The sequence below is a fragment of the Lepus europaeus genome, chromosome 3, assembly GCF_033115175.1.
Source record: "Lepus europaeus isolate LE1 chromosome 3, mLepTim1.pri, whole genome shotgun sequence".
Classification (NCBI taxonomy): domain Eukaryota; kingdom Metazoa; phylum Chordata; class Mammalia; order Lagomorpha; family Leporidae; genus Lepus; species Lepus europaeus.
In genome coordinates, this window is record NC_084829.1 from 1,409,329 (window position 1) to 1,430,976 (window position 21,648).

The window sequence follows — 21,648 nt, forward strand, 5'->3', positions numbered from 1 at the left end:
TGACAGCCAGGGCTTGGGATCTCTGGGAATCAGCTTGACCTCCTGGGTAGCCAGCGACCAAGGTCAGCCATAAGGACTACTGACCTACTGCGTGACGGTGCCCCAATAAAGACCCTGGGCACAGAGGCTCAGCCGGCTTCCCGACACCAGACACTGTCCCCGGGAAGTCGGTGACCAGCTCCCAGTTCCTGTCCCGCGCACCTCTTCCCTGGGTGGCTACAATTCCCACCGTCTCTGTGAAATAAGCCACAGCTGTACCCAACACATCATCCAGTGAGCGCGTCCTGCCAGCTCTCCCAGCACATCACAAAAGCTGGGCATGATTCTGGAAACAGCTTCTCACCCACAAGAATCCAGGCCACTGAAGGCTGCAAATTAAACACATGTTCAGCATACAAGGAAGAGCTTTCAGACTCAAGACTGCCACGTTTATAAATGACCTAGATTTCAACAGCAAAACTGATCACACACTGGCAGCACACTATCAAACAGTGCATCCTCTCCTCTATCTGTGGCATAAGCACAGAAAGTTGACGTACAGTAAGAAACACAGTCTGTTCACAATCCTGTAAAACTAGAAACTAACTGAAAACCTTCTATAAACTACTTAATGGAAGAAAAAATTAAAATGACAAGTTTTAAAATACAAAAAAAGTCTACACTAAAGAATGAATGTTTAAAAAATAAAGTGGAAGATACAAATAAACAGATAATGAAAAGGGTTTATACCATGAATCTTAAGTGATTTCAAAGTTATAAGGCAATGCTAAAAAAAAAAAAAGAAAATATCGATGAAATAGAGAACTACGAGGGGAAACCGAACTGAAATAAAGTGCAGAAAACAGAAAATTTAAAAGTATGTGTGTGTGTGTGGCCACACATTTAGATATATATATTATATATTATATACATGTATGTATATCTCAACTGCCAGTACTAGCCCCTCCCCCACATCACAGACCCACGGCAGGGTCTCTACAGGGGGACAACCACATACTAGTGGCCTCTGGGAGATGATCAAATAGCTTGCAGAAAGTACTACCTGCAGCCAAACATATTACAAGTCCCAGATAATGAGATAAGTCCAAGCAGTACATGGAGAGAAAAATAAATGATAGCAGGAGGAAAGAAACCAGTCAAACCCAAAGGGTAGGATATCCTACAGCACACACGGCCTGTGTCTTCAACAGGCCAATGGCACGGAAGAAATGAGACAGGCCAGGGGAGGCAGGGAGCTGCTCTAGCTCCAAACAGGCAAAGAGACTGAAAAATCAAATGAAAAGCCTGGCCTTTATTTGATCTTAATTTGAACAGATCAACTATGAAAAAGAAAATCTGGGGCCGGCATTGTGATGTAGCATGTTAAACTGCCACATTCAACACTGGCATCCCATGTGGGCACCAGTTCGAGTCTCGGTTGCTCCACTTATGATCCAGCTCCCCGTTAATGCAACTGGGAAAGCAGCAGAAAATGGCCCAAGTGCTTGGGTCCCTGCACCCACATGGGAGACTGGGAAGAAGCTCCTGGCTCCTGGCTTCAGCCTGGCCCAGCCATTGTGGCCATCTGGGGAGTGAACCGGCAGGTGGAAAGTCTGTCTTTCCTTCTCCCTCTGTAACTCTGCCTTTCAAAAAAATAAAATAAACCTTAAAAAAAAAGAAAGAAAGAAAATCTGAGGATAACAGGAGAAATTTAAATATGAACTGGGAAGTAGATGATGTTGAAGAATTGTTACTAATTTCGCTAGCTGTGATAATCACATTGTGGCTATGTAGGTAAGCGTCCCTATTTGAGGCACTTGTGCTAAGGTACATAGCAGAGAAATGCCATACAGCTTGAGATTTGTTTTAAAACATCAGCAAACCCAACTACAAAAATACTAATAAAGAAATTATGGGAAAATATCAACAACTGCTAAATCTAAGTGACATGGAGATGGACTATCCAAGGGTACGGGAAAAGGCTCCCGGCAGGGGCCGGCGCTGTGTGCAGTGAGCTATGCTGCCGCCTGCCAGCACCAGCGTCCTACACAACTGCTTTGCTAACACATCTGTGAGGCAATGAAGGATGAAACCTGGACGGAGCTCCAGGCTCCTGGCTCCAGCCTGGCCCAGCTCCAGCCACTGCGGCCATCTATCACTCTTTCAAATAAACAAATAAATAAATCTTTAAAAAAAAAAAAGTCTGGGGCCAGAGATGCGGCACAGTGGGAAAGGCCACCACCTGCAATGCTGGCATCCCACGTGGGTGCTGGTTCGAGTCCTGGCTGCTCCACTTCCGATCCAGCTCTGTTAAGTCCCTGGGCCCCTGCACCTGTGTGGGAGACCTGGAAGAAGCTCCTGGCTCCTGGCTCTGGATTGGCTCAGCTCAGGCTGTTGTGGGCCATATGGGGAGTGAACCAGTGAATGGAAGACTTCTCCTCACCCCCCTTCTCTCTCTGTCTCTGGCTTTCAGATAAATAAATAAATTAAAAAAAAAAAAAAAAAAAAAAGAGTTCCTAGTAAATTGAATTAAAAGAAAATTTTACTTTAGTGCAAAAAAAATGTGTAAATCCATGCATATGATTGAACTCTTTCCAATTTTACACATCTGAAGAAGTCTTTATTTTGCTTTTGTTTTTAAAAGGTATTTTCATGGTGTATATTTGCTAGGTGAAGGGGCAGGTGCTTCGTGCTGCACTCTGTATTTTTATGGGGTATAGAAATCTAGGTTGAGGGGCATCCCTTACCAAGTCCCAGCTTTCAGAATGTCAAAATCTTCTTAACAGAAAAGTAAAACAAATTACCTGAGCAACTTTCACATGTAAGGCAAAAGACATTTCCAGACATGTAAGAACTCAGTCAGCTCGTTCAAATTTTGAACAAGTCCACACACAGACATGAACACAGCCATATGATTCTGCATAATAGTAACACTAAGTGCCTGCCCAGCAAAGCATTTTCAAAAACTACAGACAAATTTCACTTAAGATAATTCTTGGAAAAAATTATAAATGCTACTAATAAATCAAATGCTACTGTAAATAAGTATGATCGTCTAGGAGAGGTTTTAGCTGAAGAAAATGGGTTTCTAACATAGACAACTCTCTACCCGATATAATACCAGTTGTGCAATGTAAGCTAAGAAAAAAAGACCAGAAGAAGTACAGAAAATGTTACTGTGATCCTCTCTACCACGAAAGTAGCTCTTGCTAATCACTGAGCTATTCTGATACTTGTTATAATATGCATTTCCTTTTCATGAAAAAGCAAGCAAGCTGGATAAATGTGCTCTTATCCACAGGCTTCAAAGTTACTCCTGTAGCCATTTGCAATATGCCATGAAGTCACCTGCCGGCTAGTTGTTGGTCAGCATTATCTTTGTTAAACTTCAAGTGTCCCACATACTTGGGAAATATCTAATAAATGAGACAACACAAATGCACAACAAACAAGACTTCCTGACGTGCGCCCCAGGCAGGCCACACACAGAGCAAAGACCACAAATACAAATGTACATGTGGACACAAGCCTGTTTTTCAAAAGGTCGAGGGAAAGGCCACATCTCAAGTGCAGTCACCTCATCACCACCCGTCTGTGCCGCCACTCGGCCGAGCAGGAACCACCCTGCCCAACGCTGGGCCCACACCCCTGTGCTCAGGTTGTCCCTGCTGATGCGGCTTAACACTGGCACGTGCTGGCTTTGAGCAACAGCAAAGCGAGCGCAAAGACAGGCACCACGTGGGGAAGCAGGGCACAGAGGATTTCCAGGGCAGAGACCTGCTTGCTCTGTGCCCTCCTAGGCCTCCACATTTAACCCCTCCAAAAGCCTACCCCCTCCCCCACCCCTGCAAAGGAGGAGCTGCACGGAGCACAGCTGGCACAGCGGGAGAGGCTTCAAAAACAGTAACGGGATGTCTGTGCGCTGAACGGAACATGCATGTCTTTCTGAATGGAATAGGTGCTGCCTCCCGATACAGAGTTCCACGTACTCAGCTCACAGGACTTGGGGTACTAAAGGCATCCAACAACCGCACTTTCACTGAGATGGGTAAAGCCATGACACTTCTACTTCGTTAACTTCCCTCACTAGACGGACGATGGCACAGACCGGGGTCAGCTCAATCTGTCCCTGTGTGCGGGAGGCCAAACACACAAACGGTCACATTTATGGAATCGACCAGATGGGTAAGACACGGAGGGCTGTACAAGGATTTTAAGACTTGTAGAACTGTACCCGTTGTGATCTCATTTCTTATCAGCCCGGCAGCCTGGGCATCGTGGGAGAGGTAGTCTCCCATTTCACACATGGAAGATGGGTCAACGAAAGCAGCAGAGACAAATATTTAAAGTACCGAGCCTTCAAAGAGATTCCAGCCTGGGCCGCAACAAATATTTATGGCACATTTTAGTCCCCACTTTTATAAATACAGACGGAACGCGGCAGCCTGTAAACACGCGGGGAGCGTGGTGTCGGGTGTCCGGAGGGAGCAGGGGCTCCGCAGATGGCTGGGCGGATCACCTTACCTGAGAGGGCGTCCTGCGCCTCAAAGAAGGTGCTGAGCCCGCCCTTCACGCAGGCCAGGCTGCCCTCGCTCTTCTTGTTGGCCTGCCGCTTCAGGTTGGCCACTGCCATCTTGAGCTGCTCAAAACTGAAACGAAACAGAGAAACCGAACGTCACTGCAAAAAGCAGTCAGACAGGCCATTAAGTGGGCAGCTCGGGCAGGCGGATTAGCAGAGCATCCAGCCAGACGAAAACCAAAAGCTTTCAAATTTTCACCTCCATCTCAGCCTTTCATGTACTATGCCCATTTAGAGCTCAACTGCCCTCAGACGGTGACTGCCAGTGTGTCAGAAGTAAATGCACACACAGTTATTTTCATGGACCACGTGTGATGTTTGCGACTTGTAACAGAGAGGGTTTTGACAGATTTTTTTAAACACTTATTTTACTTATTTGAAAGGCAGAGTTACAGAGAAAGAGGGGGACAGACAGAGAGGTCTTCCATCCTCTGGCTCCCCAAATGGCTACAATGGCTGCAGCTGGGCCAGTCCAAAGCCGGGAACCAGGAGCTTCCTCCAGGTCTCCCATGTGGGTGCAAGGGCCCAAGGACTGGGGCCATCTTCTACTGCTTTCCCAGGCCACAGCAGGGAGCTGGACCAGAAGCAGCACAGCCAGGACTCGAGCCGGTGCCCACAGAGGATGCCAGCACTACAGGTGGCAGCTTCACCCACTACACCACAGCACGAGGATGGGCAGATATTAAAGGCGGCACTTCTCTGCACAGGCACTGAAGGATTTTGGGTAATCAAAATAACAATGATGATCATGATGATAATGATAATTAGAATGTTAGTCTCACTATATTAATACCTTTCCCCTGTTCTTAATCATAAAACCACCTAAAAGCTATGGGTTTATGCACAATTTAAATAACTGAGAAGACCACAATATTTTATCTCTGGATGGCAAGCGGGGTGGGAGGGAGGAAGGTAGGCCTCTATACTTCCTAAGTTTGATTTCCACTTGAGCAAACAAAATGTGGCTGTAAAACCCTGAATACATTCCTGAGCACCACGTGATGGCCCACCACGGAAAACAGACAAATTCTGACACAACTGTCAAAAAAGCATAGCCAAATATACAAGCAGGACCATCTGCTATGATGAAAATTTCATGTAGACATTTGCTTTACAAACTCATCAGCCCAAATTTATTCTATATATTAAAATACCAACTTTTCCTACATTTTCCCGTGGTAGTTTTCATCCTGTTGAGGGAATTCAAAATCGCATTAAGGCACAGTGGTGACACCAGTTAAAACACCCACACCACTCCTGCTAATGCACACCACGGGAGGCAGCAGGTGGTGGCTCCAGTGTTTGGGCCCTGCCACCCATGTGGGAGACTGACCGAGTACCTGGCTCCTGGCCTTGGTCTAGCCCAGACCCAGTGCTGTAAACATCTGGAATGGGATATTCTCTCTCTCTCTCTCTCCCCTACCCCTACCCCTACAACTACTAAGTCATATTAAGGTATATTTTAATACCCTGCTTCAGTCACGAGTAAAGCACGTCATCAGCACACTGCTGCTCCCTGCTGAACTGTCCTCCTGCCAGCTGTGAGGAGCTGTGACACAGCGGCGTCCCCAGGGCACTGTGTGTGTGTGTGCGCGCGCGTGTGTTTCTCTGCCTGCTGCCGTTGGTCTGACAGAACACCACTCTTGCTCTTCTGTGTAATGACATCTAAATGCTCACGTGGAAAACTTTGCAGCACAGAAGTCTAAGAGCACACGTTGGAGAGAAAAGGAGTTCTTCGTTTGAGACTCCAAATCTTCCCACTACTTATACAGCTTCAGATTTCGCAGCCTGGTTCATGAATTTTAGCCTCACCTGCTGGACAGTAGGTACTGATTTCTCAATACCACTCTTGGTGTTAACATCTGACGGAAAGTTTGGCATTTTTCACATAGCTTGTTGCCCTGAGAAAGGGTTCACAGTACTATTTTTATTTAAATGAAGAAAAAGTTTCAGGAGAAAAAAGTTAACCTATCCAGAATGCAAATTTCAAGCCGTCAGCCAATCGTTCACCCACGTGTGTTTTACTGACTAGAACTGCTCACCAGTGAGTCACAGGCTGTTCTGCAGGTAAGCAGGTGACACGCGGTCAGCAGGCTCCATCTCAGACACACAAGCTCCTCCACCTCTTGGCTGTGTACGGAATGACAAGCCACCTCTCCTTTCCCTGCCCTATGGCCAGGGAAGGTGGTGTGTCTGCAGTTTATACCAGAATTTAAATTCTGGTGTTGGGGCCAGCACTGTGACATAGCTGGTAAAGCTGTCACCCGCAGTACTGGCATCCCATATGGGTGCTGGTTTGAGTCCCAGCTGCTCCACTTCCGATCCAGCTCCCTGCTAATGCACCTGGGAAAGCACTGGAAGCTGGCCCAAGTCCTTGGGCCCCTGCAGCCTGGCCTAGCCCCAACTGGTGGCCATGTGGGGAGTGAACCAGCAGATGGATAATTTTCTCTCTTTCTGCCGCTGCCTCTATGTAACTCTGACTTTTAAACAAATGGTGTTATCTGAGTATGGAAAGATCACACAGCGGGCTGGGTCTCAAGCTGAGGTGCAGAAGTCTAACGAGGTAATGAAAGGGAAACATCACGTGACCATCGGGAGTACGAGCCTCCTGACAACCTCACTTCACAAACTCAGCGACAGACGCCCTCAGATGCTCACAGGCCCCCAGCGCCAGAGGACTCAGGGGCTCGGGGCCAGACCTGAGACTCCAGTTACCACACGACCCCCAGCGGCCACCCAACACCCACTGACCTGGTGGTTGAGTGGTTCTCGATGAGATACCAGGCAGCGGAAAAATTCTCACTTGTGAAATCGGCACTCATTCCATGGAACAGCATTTCTAGGTCTTTCTGTGGAAATTTACTCCTGAGGGGGGAAAGGGTGAAAATACATTTCAACTATTAATGAGTACAAATGAGTAACAGACATCACCAAGGACCTGAACGCAAACTGCTGTATGACACAGGATGCTTCTCACACCATGACTGGCTTCCTAGCAAGCAATCTTTGTGCATCTATGATGGGATATTAGTTGAAATACAGAAATTACATCAATCAAAAATTTAAGATTTAAAGAGGGTTTAAAACATAAGGCTGAGATTATGCTTTTATGAAACCTAACAACATATGAATCGATTCCCCATTTAATGAATAAAAATCAAAATTTGGACATAGTGAAATTTAAAAACATTAGATCACTCTGCTAAAATGCCTTTTTATTAAAGACTTTTATGAGAGCTGTTTTAAGACATACTAATGCCCAAGAAATCCCAAGAATATTAATAAAGCTAGACCCAAGTAAGTAGCACTCGCATTTACACGTCCACATCTAGGATAAAGTTAAGAAAAGCTTGTGGTAACAACACGGTATACATCGTCTGCAACTCCCTTGTCTCGTCCACAGTTTTAAGATCAACTTTTAGGGGCTGGTGTTGTGGCGTGTTGGGCTAAGCTGCCACCTGTGACACCAACATCCCATATGGGCGCCAGTTCCAGTCCTGGCTGCTCCACTTCCAATTCAGCTCCCTGCTAATGTGCCTGGGAAAGCAGTGGAAGATGGCCTAAGTCCTTAGGCTCCAGCACCCATGTGGGAGACCTGGTTGGAGCTCCTGGCTTCGACCTGGCCCCACCCTGGCCATTGCAGCCATTTGGGGAGTGAACCAGCAGATGGAAGAGCTCTCTCGCTCTCGCTCGCTCTCTCTCTCTCTCTCTCTCCCTTTCCTCTTCTATGTAACCTTTCAAATAGATAAATACATCTTTAAAAAAAAGATCAACTTTTAGTAAATTTATTGTCTTATCTGTCCAAACATTCAGTATCTACCATGGGTCAGGGCACAGTGGGACCCCAGATGTGTCTAAAAGTGTAGGTACCGCCGGCGCCGCGACTCACTAGGCTAATCCTCCGCCTTGCTGCGCCGGCACACTGGGTTCTAGTCCCAGTCGGGGCACCGATCCTGTCCCGGTTGCCCCTCTTCCAGGCCAGCTCTCTGTTGTGGCCAGGGAGTGCAGTGGAGGATGGCCCAAGTCCTTGGGCCCTGCATCCCATGGGAGACCAGGATTAGCACCTGGCTCCTGCCATCAGATCAGCGTGGTGCGCCGGCCGCAGCGCGCCTACCACGGCGGCCATTGGAGGGTGAACCAACGGCAAAAGGAAGACCTTTCTCCCTGTCTCTCTCTCTCACTGTCCACTCTGCCTGTCAAAAAGAAAAAAAAAAAGTGTAGGTACCATGGCCGCCCTGCCGGCAGGCCTCACAACCACGCAGCGTGCGCTGCTGGCCCCGCAGCCCAGGTCCTGCGTGACGTCCGAACCCCAGAGCCAAGCACCTAAAGGAGCAGACCTGCTTCTCCCTCAGGACTCCCTGTCTGTCTCGCTACTCCTCAACCCTACAGCTTTAGCAGCCCAAGTCCATCACGCGTTCCTGTACGCGCCCGTTTGTTCCCACTGTTCCTTCCAGGTCGCTGTCCTTTCTGAACCAAACACAGATACACCAGCCACGCCTAACCAGTGGGCTGCACACAGCACATGATGTTGTTTAATAGCCTAGTATCTTTTAGATTCATTCAGCGGTGGGCAAACGTCTACCGCAGAAGGGATGTGGGAATACCAATGGCTCTCCTACTTCCCCTTCTCTGGGAGCCTTGCTGCCCCACTAGCGCACATCTCCAAACGTGTGGCGTCAGAAGGGTTTCAGTTTCTTCTGATTCTTGGGGGAGGGACCAAATCTCGACACAAGATTCATTTATATTTCACATACACTTGATACACCTAGTCTGAGGGTAACTATATAACTTTGTACATTGCACTGTGACACCAGTGACGTCATGTTAGTGCTCAACAAGTTTCAGATTTTTGAACATTTTAGATTTTGGATTCTCAGATTCGGGATGCTCAACCTGCACAAACACGGGCCCCATCGGTAAGTAGGCAGCACAGCCCAAAGCCAAGGTCTCCTGAGGCCGGCACTGTGGCGCAGCAGGTAAAGCGACCACCTGCAGTGTCGGCATCCCACATGGGTGCTGGACATTAAGTCATATTAAGGTATATTTTAGTATCCTGCTTCAGTCACGAGTAAAGCACGTCATCAGCACACTGCTGCTCCCTGCTGAACTGTCCTCCTGCCAGCTGTGAGGAGCTGTGACACAGCGGCGTCCCCAGGGCTGCTCCTGTTCTGATCCAGCTCTCTGCTGTGGCCTGGGAAAGCAGTACAAGATGGCCCTAGTCCTTGGGCCCCTGCACTCATGTGGGAGACCCAGAAAAAGCTCCGGCTCCCGGTTTGGGATCAGCGCAGCTCCAGCTGTTACAGCCATTTCAGGAGTGAACCAGCAGAGGGAAGACCTCTCTCTCTCTGCCCCTGCCTCTCTGTAACTCTGCCTTTCAAATAAATAAATAAATCTTTAAAACAACAAAAACAATGCATGCTTACCAGAGGCACCACTTTGCTTCCCACGCCCCAGCTAAGACCAACAACTGATAAGCTTTAACCCTGACCACATCTGAGTGACACAGACATCTTTTCATTTCCTGACTGTTCATAGCCCTTACCCATATTTCTGCTGCACTACAGCCTCTTTGGTTTTTATTTGTTGAACTCATTTACTTAGTGGAGCACTAAGTCTTTGTAAGTGAAAATGTTATCTCAAAAACTTTAAATAGGAAAATAAAATGTTAAAAAATGGGAAGAGGGGCCAGCACTGTGGTGTAGGCACCAGTGGGAGTCCTGGCTACTTCAGTTCCAATCCAGCTCCCTCTGATGCCCCTGGAAAAGCAGCAGAAGATGGTCCAAGTGCAGGGGCCCCTGCACCCACGGGGGAGACCTGGAGGAAGCTCCTGGCTCCTGGCTTCGGATCGACCCAAACCAGGCGAACCAGTGTTTAGAAGACCTTTCTCTCTGTCTGCCTCTCTGCCTCTGTCTCTCTGTAATTCTACCTTTCAGATAAATACGTAAATCTTCATAAAATCAATCAGTAAGATAAAATAAAAGGCTCTCCTTTCAATCAGGGCAGAAAGAGTCCTGTTGAAAACGGGGACAGCAGAGGAGAGGCAGAAACGAGATGCTGGGAGGACTGGGAGCCCTCGGTTCAGTGAAGTCCGAGCCCCAGCCGACCCTGTGCCTGGCGAGCTCCAAAAGCTGAAAGGTCCCCGGTCAGAATCGCTGTGATGATTTCACCAGCCAGCACTCTCTGACAGTGAGGTGGAGCACTCTGCCTTTTTAGACGTTTGTTTTGGTTTGGATTCTTCATGCTGGTTCTCAGGCTTCACTGAGTCAAGAAAACCCAGTCATCTCCGGAAGGTTTTCCCATTTTACTTCTTGGTGCACCGTGCTTCTAAGTTACAGCTCTGGGGGAACGTAACAAGTGAACAGAGAGGCTTTGGTTGAGCCCCAGCGCGCTGAGCCCCAGCTCTCCCATCCCGCTCCGGCTGGCCGTATGAGGGACCGTGTGGCTTTGTCTGCACGCGGCTGGAAGGACCAGCACGGCCACGGCCAGCCGAACGTGAGGGAGAAGAACCCGGGGCAGGCAGACTCCGGTTTTCTCAGCCTTGCTTCCGCACGCTGGGGCTCCACGCTGCCTCACCCTTCACTTACGCAGGAAGCTAAATAATCTCCACTGCCCAGTGCACTGCAGAGTCACCTGGTATCCAGGAAACCCCTGCCAACAAACCTCTGCGAGTCACTCAGTGACGGGAGACCCTCCTCTCCCAGGAATCGACTCCAAACTCAGAGAACACTGAAAAGTTAAACTGGGCTAGGGACCCATGACAAAAATGACAGTGGAAAAAAGCACACGTGTCTTAAGACGCACAGGTGAAACTCAAAAAGGACAGCGCCGTACGCCAGGGCAATGGCCGGGACGACACAGCCAGCTAAGCCACTCAGCCACATCTGGCTTAACACAGAGGGCTGGACGGGGCACCGACAAAGGACGCGTGCTGGCCAGTCGAGATGCTGGCGCTGGGGCGCTGTCCTCAGAACCCACAACTCCCCTGGTCCTGAAGCTCTAGTAGTGCCCTGGACTACTGAACGGCTGTTTTTACAAATACAGACAAGGTTCCGACACCTGGTGAGGGCGCTAGGACAGCTGTGACAAACCCCCCGCCCCAGAGGTGGCCCTCCCCACCCCCCTCTCCTCCACGCCACGTTCTCTGGAGGTGAAGAGAAGTGACCAGAAGCCCAGGGGTGCAGCGGGAGGTGTCCACAGGCTCAGCACCCTCATCCCTTCAATCACGTGCACACCACACCATGCCGCCAGCAGGGCTGGCAAACCCTGAACGAGGTGCTGCTGTCAGCAGGAACGGCAAGGGAGCCACCCGCTCCTGCCAGGGGGCTGTGGCTAAGGTCTGAAGCATGGACACACCTACTCGTGTCGCATCCCCCACACGTGTGTGGCTCCTGCAGGCAGCTCAACGGCCACGCAGAGTCTGAGAAGCACGGGAGCTCTTGGTCAAAGCCTCATCTCCGATTCCCCAGATCCTCAGAAGCAGCCCTAGGACTGAAGACACTAAAACTCTCCTACCAGTCTTAATTCTATCTTAAGCAGAAGCAAGAGCTGAGACCTAGTCCAGGAATCAGACTTATAAGAAATTATCTTCAAGAGGGCAAAATCCCGGGGTTGGCATTGTGGTGTAGCAGGAAAAGCCACCACCTGCGATGCCAGTTCGTGTCCCAGCTACCCTACTTCCCATCCAGCTCCCTGCTGGTGGCCTGGGAAAAGCAGAAGATGGCCCAACTGTTTGGGCCCCTGCACCACATGGGAGACCCAGATGAAGCTCCTGGCTCCTGGCTTCGGTCTGGCACAGCCCTGGCCATTGAGGCCATCTGGGCAGTGACCCAGTGGATAGAAGATCTCTGTCTGTTTCTCCTTCTCTGTCTCTGTAACTCTGACTTTCAAATAAATAAACCTTGGAAAAAACGGCAAGATTCTAACAGAGATGTCAAATAATACCCTGGAAACCACACAACGAATCTCTGGACCAAGAGTCACACACCCCGGTTTTAGCAGATGCTGACGGCTGGTGACGCGACTCTGTGCCCCCGGGCTGGCAGAATCCCAGAGCTCAGCACTCCCACCCTTGCTGAGCAGAGCCCAGGAGGAGGCCAGCACGCCCAGCACACCCTCCTCGCTCTAATGGGCAGTCCTGTCCTGACCGGTGAGGACTGGTGAAGCTTTGCTGCAGCATTTCCAGGAAAGGTCTCCATGCCTCCAAGGGGAGCCAGGAAGACAGCACCCTCCTGCCTCTGGACCGTATCCTGTCTGCCACACCAGAACTGCGGAAGCCGTGCGAAGGGAAGCAGAACAGCAAAGCCAGTGCCTCACACCTCGGCGACGTGACTGCCTCACTGGCTCACCTGTGCTGGCCCATCCTCTGCAGACCCTGCACATTAAGAGAAAATTCTCTTCTCATTTCAGCAAAAGAACTTTCATTTTCTGTTACTGATTCAATCCAAGATACCCATCCAAATCCTGTGATCTTGCATGCAAACACCTCAAAAATGTGAAACAGATGATCTGGGGCAGCAGGGGAAAATGAAAGACAATGCCCAAGAGCCAACCACGCCGCAGAGGACAGAGGACAACGCATCTCAGCACTGCCCTGGGAGGTGGCTGCGGCAAGCAGTGGGCGAGAGCAGCTGGGCTCCACCTCAACGTGTGCTCAGTCTGTCTGTAGGACCCTGGGGAGGGTATGAGATAACAGCATCATATTTTCTTCGTCTTAGGAACACTCTGAGGATTAAAATAGAGAATGAGGAAAAATTAGCCGTCTCTGCACACAATAAATGCGCAGAAATGCTATTTGTGTTACTTTTCTTCTTTGTACTTATGTACTGTGCACATATATATCCACAATACAGGCTATTTTCATAAATATCCTTCTACTGGTTCTCATAACAACAAGTGTTAAATATTTCCATATGGCCGATGAGGAAATGGCCTGAAAGACGTTACGTGTGAGTAGCTGATCTACTGTCACACGAAGAACCAGAGAATCTTAGATGTAAAACGAAAATGCAAGACAAATCTGTAAGACAAAAATGTACAAGGGCAGTGAAAGGAAGAGTTGATTTAGAATGGAAAACAAATACTAATGATCTTAATAATAGGCATTAATAATATCAACAATCAAATGGATAGTCAAAACCCAAGTGTTTGTACAAAAAAACAAAACAAACAAACAAAAAAAACCTGATTTTGTACTCTAACCTACCCCGGGAAATGCTGGCTCAACAAGTCAATAGAAGCAAGATAAAGTGATAACTCAAACTAAGCCTTCATTTGCAATCTACCAGCAGGGAGTCAGCACACACCTCCATGGAGACTCATGCAAAACTGCCATCACCCACCCCCAAAAATCCCACTTCCATTAGATGGCAGTGTAGGCTAAGATGTCAACCTTCTGAAGAAATGGTGAGCCAGCCCGGGAGCAAGGGCCGGGCACGCAGCCGGAGGGGCCGGACCTAAAACGTCAGGCATGTCCGTGACACAGGAGCCTTCACCTGTCCTGTGAGAAGGGTATGCAGTGGTGAAGCTCGGTGTGAGAGACCAACCCTGGCGTGAGAACACCCGAGCCGTGCCGCACCCGGCAGGCCGGGCCGTAGTTCACAGTCCCTTACTCTTGGTCTGTGGCACAGACAGAGGGAAGCAGGGGTTAAGCCAGTCAAAGTGGGTTTGTGCCGCTCTCTTGGGCATGTGACACTGTTTTCAGGCTTGAAGTCCCAGCAACACTGTCTACACTGCTCTGTCACATGTTGTGTGTTCTGATGGATTCTTTTTTGTCTGATCGTGTCTGAAGTTAGGCACTATCATATCCCACAATCTATTTTTCAAAAGAGTCCAACACTCTCCTCTTCCACACTCCTGCTAAGAATTATTTTGCTGTCACACTCCCTTCCTTAAAAGGCAGTGAAAAGACCGGTCACCACTTCTTTCAGTTAGAAATTCAAACTGCTGAGGAAAACGTCAGGTTTGCATTGTCCATGAATCAAACAGATATAGTAGCACAGTAACTGGCCACTGCAGGCAGTGTACATTCGCAGGGAGTAATTCACCCACAAAAAGCTGGGGATCATAGACAACCAAGGGCAAAGCTCTGTGTTTCTGCCCCTTCTCCCACACATGTACCATCTCTCCCATATTACTTAGAAAAACCTAGTAAAGATTTCCACTCAGTATGAACCTGTTTTTACCTTCTTTCTCAGTTTAAATAGTTTGTCTTCATTACAATCACAGGCATGCAAACAACATATATATACATTTGTGACAATCGACATAATAAATCAGGAATACAGACCTTTTACAAGAAAACTCTAGTCTCAATTCAAAGCAAGGTTATTTTTCTCTGAGCAATTAGTAACATTTTTATAAGTATCATGGCACCATGTGTGCAAAAACATCAGTTAGAAACTCAGGAGTATGAAGGACTTTAACAGTCACCGGCGGCCTTTAAATGCCAGTTGTTAAACTTGTGGGATGAAAGATGACAGCATGCGTGCTGGGTCCACCAATAAAATATTTATTAAACTCTGACTCACAGCAAAGAGCAAGAAGGAAACTAGATTGTGTTACTCTCACTTGCTTTTTCATATTCAGATGAACTGGCCACCGCACTGGAGGCCCCGCACTGTTCCACTTGGTACAAGGGAGGGTCAGCTGGAGGGACTTCCCATAAACATTCCCAACTGCAGGTTCCGGGAGCTGATGTATCAGCCAAGGTGGCCTGACTGCTTTAATCGGGCAATTCATCAGGACCACAGTTGAATAGCTCACAACAAGGGCTTCCAATTCTTCAAAACTTCTTAATTAACACATTTCAATGAGCAAATAATAGTAAAAATCCTAATATTCCTTCTCCATAGACTTTTTAAAAAAGATTTACTTATTTGAAAAACAAGCAACAGGGGGTGGGGAGTTGGGGGGTAGGACAGGCAGAGAGAGGTAGAGAGAGAAAAATGGGAGACTGACCTTCTGTCCATCGGCTCACTTCCCTCAAATGACCACCACAGCTAGGGCTGGGCCAGGCCAAAGCCAGGAGGAGGGAACTACATCCTGGCCTCCCAAGTGGGTGGCAGGGACCCCAATACCTGGGGCATCCTGCGCTGCCTTTAAAGGCACAGTAGCAGGAAGCTGCACTGGAAGCAGGGTAGCAGGGACCCCACCCAGCACTCCCGCAGGGGATGTGGTGCTGGACCGGCTGGACCTCAACACCAGTGCTGACACTGTAAGAAACCCGCTTTCCATGACAAAGGAAGCCCCCAAGTGGCATCAGTGAACAGAAATGAAAGAACTGAGGGTTCTAACTTCGATGCAAAACTTTCCCCTTACTTCCAGCTGGGGGTGGGCACGTGGCCTAGCGCTGTCCCACAGCAGAGGGCCCTGCTCCACTCCTCACTCCAGCTTCCTGCTGCAGACCCTGGGAGGCAGCAGCTGAATGGCGGGGTCCCTGCACTGAGCTCCTGGCTCTCAGCCTTGACCCTAGCCAGACCCAACTGCTGCAGGTTGCACACACACACACACACACTCTCTCTCTCTCTCTCAAATATGCTAGCAAAACAGTAAGTGGCTCAGGGAAATAACACCTACACCAACATTTAACCATTTGCCCTTCCTTTCCTCATCGGTCTCTGAAATACTATTTCCCAATCTGAGCCCAAAGAATCCAATAAAATAAATGCAACTTTCTTGATAGTATCTTAAACACAAAATTTTTCTAAAAAGGAATTCGGAAAACCATGTTTCTGGCCCAAAGCACCCTCTTCTCTCGGTTTTATACTTTGATCTTTCAGGCCCGTGCTTCCTGGCATCTTCCTCTCTTAGATGGACAGATTCCTGAGTGCTTCCTTGTCCAGCGGGACCTCCTGCTACTCTCCAATTCTCCTGGGATCCCTGTGTTCCTCTCTCAGTGGCTACTGTGCCTCGACTGCAGAGAGAGAAGGGGGCTGTGGGATGCCAGGGGTGACGCGAGGGATTCCTGTCCACAGATCGCAAGGCAGGCAACACACAGCTGTGGACGTGGCCAGCTCTGGACTCAGCATTCCCACTGGCAGCTGCTCTGCGCCGGACTTTCCTCAGGGCTGCTCTTCACATCTTACCAGTTCTCTCACTAGTGAACGAATTTCCAGAAGCTGATATTTGCTCATTTTGTGTTTAAGAGTCATGGTATCCTACCTTTTTCAAAAGTTATCCTTTGCCATTATTCCACAGCTGAGCAAATACTACTGAAACTTAAGTGACAGCCTGAAGGAGAGATGTATTAATGCTGTCCCCGTTTCAGCGCTTCTTGAATAAGAGCACAGACTATTTCAAGATTTTACTGCCATTTATCGTTAGGAGGAAGTCAGATATGAGCTTATGTGTGTGTGACACAAAGGCCTAAAGAGAAGACAGCTATGTCCGGCACATGCATCTGCATCTCAATCCCGATGACGTCTCAGGGGCAGCCCAGTGTTTCCATCCTGCCCTGCCCCTTCTACCCCATAACCTGCCAGGTGGGGGTCCCGCCCCTTCTGCCTGACAAATCTTCCACAATCTCCCAGGTGCAGCCCAGTATCTGCATCTCAAACACCCTGCTCCGGATCCCAATTCTCCAGGGGGTCCTGCTCACCCTTCCTCTAAACTCAGGATGGCGCCAGCTAGGCTTCCTCCTGTCTGATACCTTCAGGGGAAAACTCAGATAGGAGCTTCTTAATATTTACAGCCATAAAATCCTTTGTTTCAGGAGATGTGAGAAGACAAAGCCCCATCTCCTTAAACACCCCCCGACCCCACCCTCACCTCACCCCCTCAACCGGACTCAGCCCTCTGCCTCTCTGCTGAGCCGCCCGCCTGCCTGGCCAGGTGTAATCTCTCCACTCAACCATGTAACCTTGCTCTCCCCCAGTCTGAGAGACCGCACACTCCCAGGTCCTGTCTGGAGAGGTGCCCATCCGTTCTTACGGATGTCCCTTCCCTAATAAACTCTGTTACTTTACTTTCCACTACTCTGTCTCACGCCTGAATTCTTTCTTGCGCGAAGACAAGAACCCTACCATTCTCCGGTAACATTATTACTCTGAAATTTTATGCCACCAAAAAGAGATTCTTTCCCCAAGTGTCGGTGATCACAATGAGTGGTGTCCATCCATGAAGAGCAAAGGATCACAGTAATCGCTGAAATTTATTGGGCACCTGCTGTGTTCACTCACTGAGTCCTCCGTTCTGCGCTGGAGGACACCAAGGCACAGGGAGGGACACGAGCGCCTCAGTCTCCCTGCTGGATGCTGTCGGGCCTGGCCTCACACAGAGGGCGTCGGGCTCCAGCCCCAACTCGCCGCCTCTCAAAGCGGGAGGAGAGTTTAAGAGAGCCCTGCTGCTGTTGCTGTCCCCGTCATAGGAGTATCCCGAGACCCGGTCACAGTGCGGTCAGGGGTCAGGGACAGTCTAGGCCAAGGCCCCTGTGGGCTGCAGCAAGGATGGCACAGCTAGAACGAGGAGCGGGGGAGAGAGAACACACAGGCAGGGGTCACACAGGAGTCCGCCAAAATATCAAAGTGTCTGAGGAGATCAATGTCTCGAGAGCAAGCAGCAGACTGAACCCTCACTCTGCTGGTTCTGTCTGAGGGTGGGCTAAGGCAGAACAGGTGGCCGGCCCCCTCTACGCTGCCTTGAGCAGGCCCTAAAGGGCTTCCATCAGCCGCCAAGTGGCAGGCGCCAAACTGCTCTCACAGATTCCTAGCCGCCACCGCTCTTCCCCAGACTTCCCAGAGCTTTACCGAAATCCTTGCAGCAGCTCCAGCAGGACCCAGACTGCCCGAGCGCTCCAGAGATACCACCTGGGGCAGTCTGAGCTCACAAAAGCTGCTAAGCCCCAGGAATTTCTCAACACAGGATCCCTTCCCAAGACAAACAGGCCGCCTCCCTCTCAGCCAGGGGCTGAAGCCTGCTATTGGAATTACAAACCATCTTCAAGAGTGGGTGGGGAGGTTGAATGTAGAACTATTAATGGAGAATTGTCTTCATCACTAGGAAACCTAAAAGAAAGCTCTAATTATTAAGGCATTACAAGAACTAACTGGTCACCTCTGATGCATGTTTAAGAAGCAACACTGAATTGGCAGTTAGAGTATCAGATGAGTTGTAAGTAACTAAAGCATGGGGCCAGCACTGTGGCTAAGTCGATAAAGCCACAGCCTGCAGTGCTGGCATCCCATATGGGTGCTGGTTCCAGTCCTGGCTGCTCCTCTTCCCATCCAGCTCTCTGCTATGGCCTGGGAAACCAGTGGAAGATGGTCCAAGTCCTTGGGCCCCTGTTCCCACGTGGGAGACCCAGAAGAAGTCCTGGCTTCAGATCCACCCAGCTCTGGCCCTTGTGGCTACTTGGGGTGTGAAAGAGCAGATGGAAGACTCCCCCGCCCCCTCTGTTTCTGCCTCTGCCCCTCTGTAACTCTGCCTTTAAAATAAATAAATAAATCTTTCTTAAAAAGAGCAACTAAAGCACTATACTAGGGATTAAGAAAAAACTCAGTTACAAAATATCTTACAGATATCACTTACCTGGCAAAATCTCATAATTAAAATATGTCTAGGTTTTTGTAAGTATAATAGGCAGAGATTATAAACAAAATCAAAGATCAGGTTGAACCTAATTATTCTAAAATATTTCTAGAAAAATCAAGCAAATGGATAGACTGAATTTTACTCTGACTTCAGGTACAGTCTAAATAGTGAAGCCTGCCAACTCCAGAAACATACCAATGCTCACATCACTAAAAGTATTAGTTAACAAAATCTCAAGAATTTCTTACTCACAAAATTCAAACTCAAAACCCTCAAGAGGTAAAGAAGTTTTGCCCAGACTTGTAACTGGCTGTGGACATTCGCGGGCAGAAGGCTGAGGGTGCTCAGCTGTGGACATTCGCGGGCAGAAGGCTGAGGGTGCTCAGTTGTGGACATTCACGGGCAGAAGGCTGAGGGTGCTTCAGCCCTGGCTCCTGTCTGGCAACAACTGTGCTGTTGCTGCCTTCAGCTGCGCTCCCTGGGACACTTCTGGAGGCTAACTGCCTCTACAGGAAGTAGAGAAAACTTTCCGCAACTGAAACTTAAAGAAAAGGGTACTCACTTTTCAATGTCAATGCCAAGTGGATTAGCAGGACGGAGGGATAGGGGAGGAATGCCTTTACTCCTGTCGGTGCGCAGGTCGTAGTAATTCATTTCATCCACCCACACGGCAGACTGATCCAAGACGCCTACAGGAGAGGAGGTACATCCTTAGCAAGAGACGCACCGGCCTCCTCCAAGCCATGTCACACACACAATCCAGATTATTCTGAAGGCAGCTGAAGGTACAATCATTCAGACTTTTCATTTAAGTGCCTGATGATTTAATTTAAAAACACTAAGCGTCTATAAAATAAGACAAAAATAACATTCTAGGCTTATGGTTTCACTGCAATTCAAAACAAAAGACAAACTAAGCGGCTGAGAAAAAGTTCTGCTAAAACAAAGGTTCTTTTTACAAATAATAAATATTACAATCGTTGTAATTATACAATTGGTAAATATCGCTGACTAAATTGATAAAAAAATTTGCAAAGTTAGTATATAAAATGCAAAATATGACCTATAATTTTTTTTTTATTCAAGAGAATGTTCTAAAACCTCATAAGCTTTTGGCAAAGGCTAGGAAATATCCAGGCACAAAACATTCAAATTAAGCATTAGTTCAATGAAAAGCTTGTCTGTGATACTGCTGAATAATCAATACATGTAAACGATTTTGTATTTATTCTTTTAAGTTCTTTTCCTAGCTTCCATAAGCTATCTACAGATGAAAGCCAAATCTTTTTTAAATGTTACTGGAAACTCTCAAGAAATGCCTTTCATTTTCTTCTCTATAAACACTGACATATTTTCATGAAGTTGTGATGAATAATATATTCCTTGCTATTTCTCATTTTTCTTACTATCGTCAATGTAGAACTATCCTATATGATAGAAACAGATGTTGTTTCTATATTATGCTGAGTCACTAGGTAAATCCACAAAACATCCAACAAGCACAGGAGTGCTGGAACTGAGGGGGCCGTCTGGGAAAGCGGACTGGGCACAGAGCAGGTCCACCACACAGCCTCTGCAGGCAGCGCCTTGCCTGTGTGACTGAGCTCCTCCTCACACCGCTGGGCACAGCTGCCCCAAGGACCCCGCGCGACACTAGAGCAGGCAGGCAGGCAGGCGTCCTGGAAGAGGGCTCTCTGAGTACCAGGCAACCTGCAGCTGTGTGACTGAGAGCCCACTGACCCCCAGCACCCACAGTCCACCCTCAGGGAACCTGCTAGATACTAGGTTCTGGCTGCATATTTTACAGTAAAATTCTTACTTTCACATAAATTTTTATCATGCTACAAGATGATATTTAATTGTATCAGAATTGTTTTATAGACCTCTAGGAAAAAAAAAAACAAAAACCTGCTGCTTCAATTTCACACTTCAGTTTCTTAAGATGTTAAACGAGAGGGGAAAAACCAGAATCTATGTATAAATGTCTATTTAAATGCATGTGTTTATAATACACTTTGAGTTTTCCGTTAAATTCCTTAAGCTTTCATTTTAAAAAAAGTTCTGGGGTCCCAGAGGATCAAGCCACCATTTACAAAGCCTGCAGAGTGCCTGGGAAAGCGGCAGCAGATGTCCCAGGTACTTGAGCCCCTGCCACCCACGTGGGAGACCCAGATGCAACTCCAGGCTTCAGCTTGGGACTGGCCCTGACCTGGCCTTTGCAGCCACTTGGAGAGTGAACCAGAGAATGGAAGGACTTTCCCTCTCTGTCTCTCCCAGTCTCTCTGTCACTCTGCCTCTCAAACAAAAAGCTGCAGGAATTTGTGGAGGATAATGTTGCAGGAAGGTTCTGCAATCTAAGACAGAAAACAAAGACGGTGACAAAGTGACTTACCGCTTACTCTCCCGTGTGAAGAGAAGACCAGCTGAGCTCAATTACACTATGATATCCCCTCATTGTGCAGAAATCACCAGCTACTAAACCGTGGCAGCACCGGGACCAAGCTGACATCACTGCTACTCCAGAAAACAGCCATGCACAGACGGCACAGGAGACCAACGATTAA

General features: G+C 48.3%; 1 protein-coding gene across 4 annotated transcripts in view; it reads right to left on the reverse strand.

The window, feature by feature from the left end:
* EXOC2 (exocyst complex component 2) overlaps positions 1 to 21,648 on the reverse strand; it is a 211,867-nt gene that overhangs the window by 147,006 nt on the left and 43,213 nt on the right. For all 4 annotated transcript variants that reach the window (XM_062183810.1, XM_062183824.1, XM_062183817.1 and 1 more), the window contains exons 4-6: positions 19,647 to 19,773; positions 7,310 to 7,423; positions 4,504 to 4,628 (exon numbers count right to left, since the gene is read on the reverse strand). In XM_062183810.1, coding sequence (XP_062039794.1) covers positions 4,504 to 4,628; positions 7,310 to 7,423; positions 19,647 to 19,773 — 366 coding nt within the window. The remainder of the gene's footprint in view (positions 1 to 4,503; positions 4,629 to 7,309; positions 7,424 to 19,646; positions 19,774 to 21,648) is intronic.